The sequence below is a fragment of the Alosa pseudoharengus genome, unplaced genomic scaffold (genome assembly GCF_046254945.1).
Source record: "Alosa pseudoharengus isolate Yale_2024_CS ecotype anadromous, Long Island Sound unplaced genomic scaffold, YU_APseudo_1.1 YU_APseudo_1.1_scf_4, whole genome shotgun sequence".
NCBI lineage: Eukaryota > Metazoa > Chordata > Actinopteri > Clupeiformes > Clupeidae > Alosa > Alosa pseudoharengus.
The window spans coordinates 9,138,878-9,141,377 of NW_027468774.1; the positions used below are offsets into that span (position 1 = coordinate 9,138,878).

Genomic DNA, 2,500 nt, shown 5'->3' on the forward strand with positions numbered 1-2,500 from the left:
TGTTACCGTTTCATCGTGGCTTTTGCTGAGAAACAAATAGTTTGCAACAACACACGCTGAACTTGAATCATACATTCTTTAAAACACAGCTGATCAACCGTCTGCTTTCACTTTTGAATGAAGTTCCAATCCGTTGTGTAGTGATATGAAAGACGTGGATTAGAAGCACAAAACCCATTTTCCTTGACAGCAGTCTGTTATACCTAGCAGTTATCGAGAATTAGCAGGCCACCGAACGTTGGGAAGGCCCATTCAAGTGAATGGAGCATTCTGCAGCATTATGAAGAGCTGTGTAATAATGATATATAAACTACTGATATGAATTTCTGATATTCATGACAGCACACATTATGCAGATTATAGCCTAGGTACTATTTCTATTAGAGCTCTACCTCTTTCTGTCTCTTGTTGCTTCAGCTGTCAGCACTTCTGGTTGAAGCTTGGAAATATTGTAAACAAAGTAGCCTAGTTGGCTAGTTTATGATAGTCCACTGGTTGAACTGTTCAGTTTCCCCACGTGTGTTTAAGTATCAAGGTAATACTTGTTCTCCTTGGGACAGGCCCTTTTGTATCTTGGAAAACATCGGTATTGAGATGATCGTTCAACTGGAATGAGTTTTATCTCTAACAGGCCTACTCATGCACACACACACACACTCTGTCTGCGTAGCTCAGTCTGTCTCCCCCCACCACACACTTACAGACATTCTCTCTCTCTCTTTGTCTCTCTTCATTCACACACTCACACTCTCTCTCTCTCTCACACACACACACACACACACACACACACACACACATACACACAAACACACAAAGAGACATTACAGCAGAACAGTCCATTTCCTGGTATGCATTCATTCTGTTTGCATGATATGAGACTGATGCATATTTACTGTACATGCATCTGATTGGCTTATTAAAATGCCATCTCCATTGTGATTGGTCCACAGTCCTTACTGGAGACGCATGATTCGGTGGCCTCTAAGACCTATGAGACTCCGCCCCCGAGCCCTTGTGCGTTCATGGACCCGGCGATGAACAACCAGCCCGTCCCTCCCGATGCCGTGCGCATGGTGGGCATCCGCAAGGTGTCTGGCGAACACCTGGTGAGGACCCTGCTGTGTGTGTGTGTGTGTGTGTGTGTGTCCTAATTAAATGTGTGTGTGTCTGTCTGTCACCATTTCATATGGACTGAGGGTAGATGGTGAGTCTGTGTATGTGTGTGTGTGTGTGTGTGTGTGTGTGTGTGTGTGTGTGTGTTGAATTACACGTGTGTGTGTGTGTGTGTGTGTGTGTGTGTGTTGTGTGTGTGTGTGTTTGTTTCATTACACGTGTGTGTGTGTGTGTGTGTGTGTGTGTGTGTTTAATTACATGTGTGTGTGTGTGTGTGTGTGTGTGTGTGTGTGTGTGTGTGTGTGTGTGTGTTTGTTTCATTACACGTGTGTGTGTGTGTGTGTGTGTTTGTGTGTGTTTGTTTGTTTAATTACACGTGTGTGTGTGTGTGTGTGTGTGTGTGTTTGTTTGTTTAATTACACGTGTGTGTGTGTGTGTGTGTGTGTGTGTGTGTGTGTGTGTTGAATTACACGTGTGTGTGTGTGTGTGTTGTGTGTGTGTGTGTTTGTTTCATTTCATTTCATTTCTCTGGTCATCTTGGTGTGACTAAGACATCGGATCGTATCACACGTTATTTTTATTGGCCAGGTATTAACCGTGATTATGCTAAACATTGTCGAACATGTCATGTATGTCAGGTTACGGGAAAGCCTTATCAGGTTATTCCCCCTGCACCGTTACAGCCCATTCCTGTCTCCACAGAGCCGTTTGAACACATAATTTTGGACTGCGTTGGCCCGTTGCCTCGGACGAAGTCGGGAAATCAATACCTCCTCACAATTATGTGTACGTTAACACGGTACCCTCATGCTGTCCCCTTCCGAAAAATTAATGCTCCTGCCATTGTTAAGGCTTTGATTATTTTTTTCTCGTTGTTTGGCCTTCCTAAGTGCAGACTGACCGCGGAACTAATTTCATGTCCCGTGTATTCGCGCAGGCTATGCGTCAGCTCGCAATAAAACATGTGCAGTCCACACCATATCGACCTCAAACTCAGGGTGCATTGGAAAGGTTCCATCTCACTTTGAAGTCGATGCTTAAAAGTTTCTGTCTCGAGTTCGAGCGAGATTGGGATGAGGGTGTGCCGTTGGCTCTTTTCGCTATACGAGAAGTTGTACAAGAGAGTTTGGGATTCAGTCCGTCAGAGCTTGTGTTCGGCCACACGGTTCGTGGACCTCTGAAATTGCTGCACGAGTCATTTTTAACAGAAAGCAAAGAATATTGTGACCTGTCTGATTATGTCTCTAAAATGCGTTTCAGGCTCGGTCGTGCATGTGAGTTGGCCAAAGACAATCTCGGGCTGTGCCAAAAACGCATGAAGCAGAGGTATGACAAAAAGGCTGTTGCGCGTAAATTTAACCCCGGTGATCGCGTGTTGGTCCTGATT

The 2,500-nt window shown here is 44.8% G+C and overlaps 1 protein-coding gene across 2 annotated transcripts in view; it reads left to right on the forward strand.

The window, feature by feature from the left end:
- Positions 1 to 2,500, forward strand: part of mpp2b (MAGUK p55 scaffold protein 2b) — a 92,942-nt gene that overhangs the window by 72,982 nt on the left and 17,460 nt on the right. For both annotated transcript variants that reach the window (XM_076266607.1, XM_076266608.1), the window contains exon 5: positions 951 to 1,106. In XM_076266607.1, coding sequence (XP_076122722.1) covers positions 951 to 1,106 — 156 coding nt within the window. The remainder of the gene's footprint in view (positions 1 to 950; positions 1,107 to 2,500) is intronic.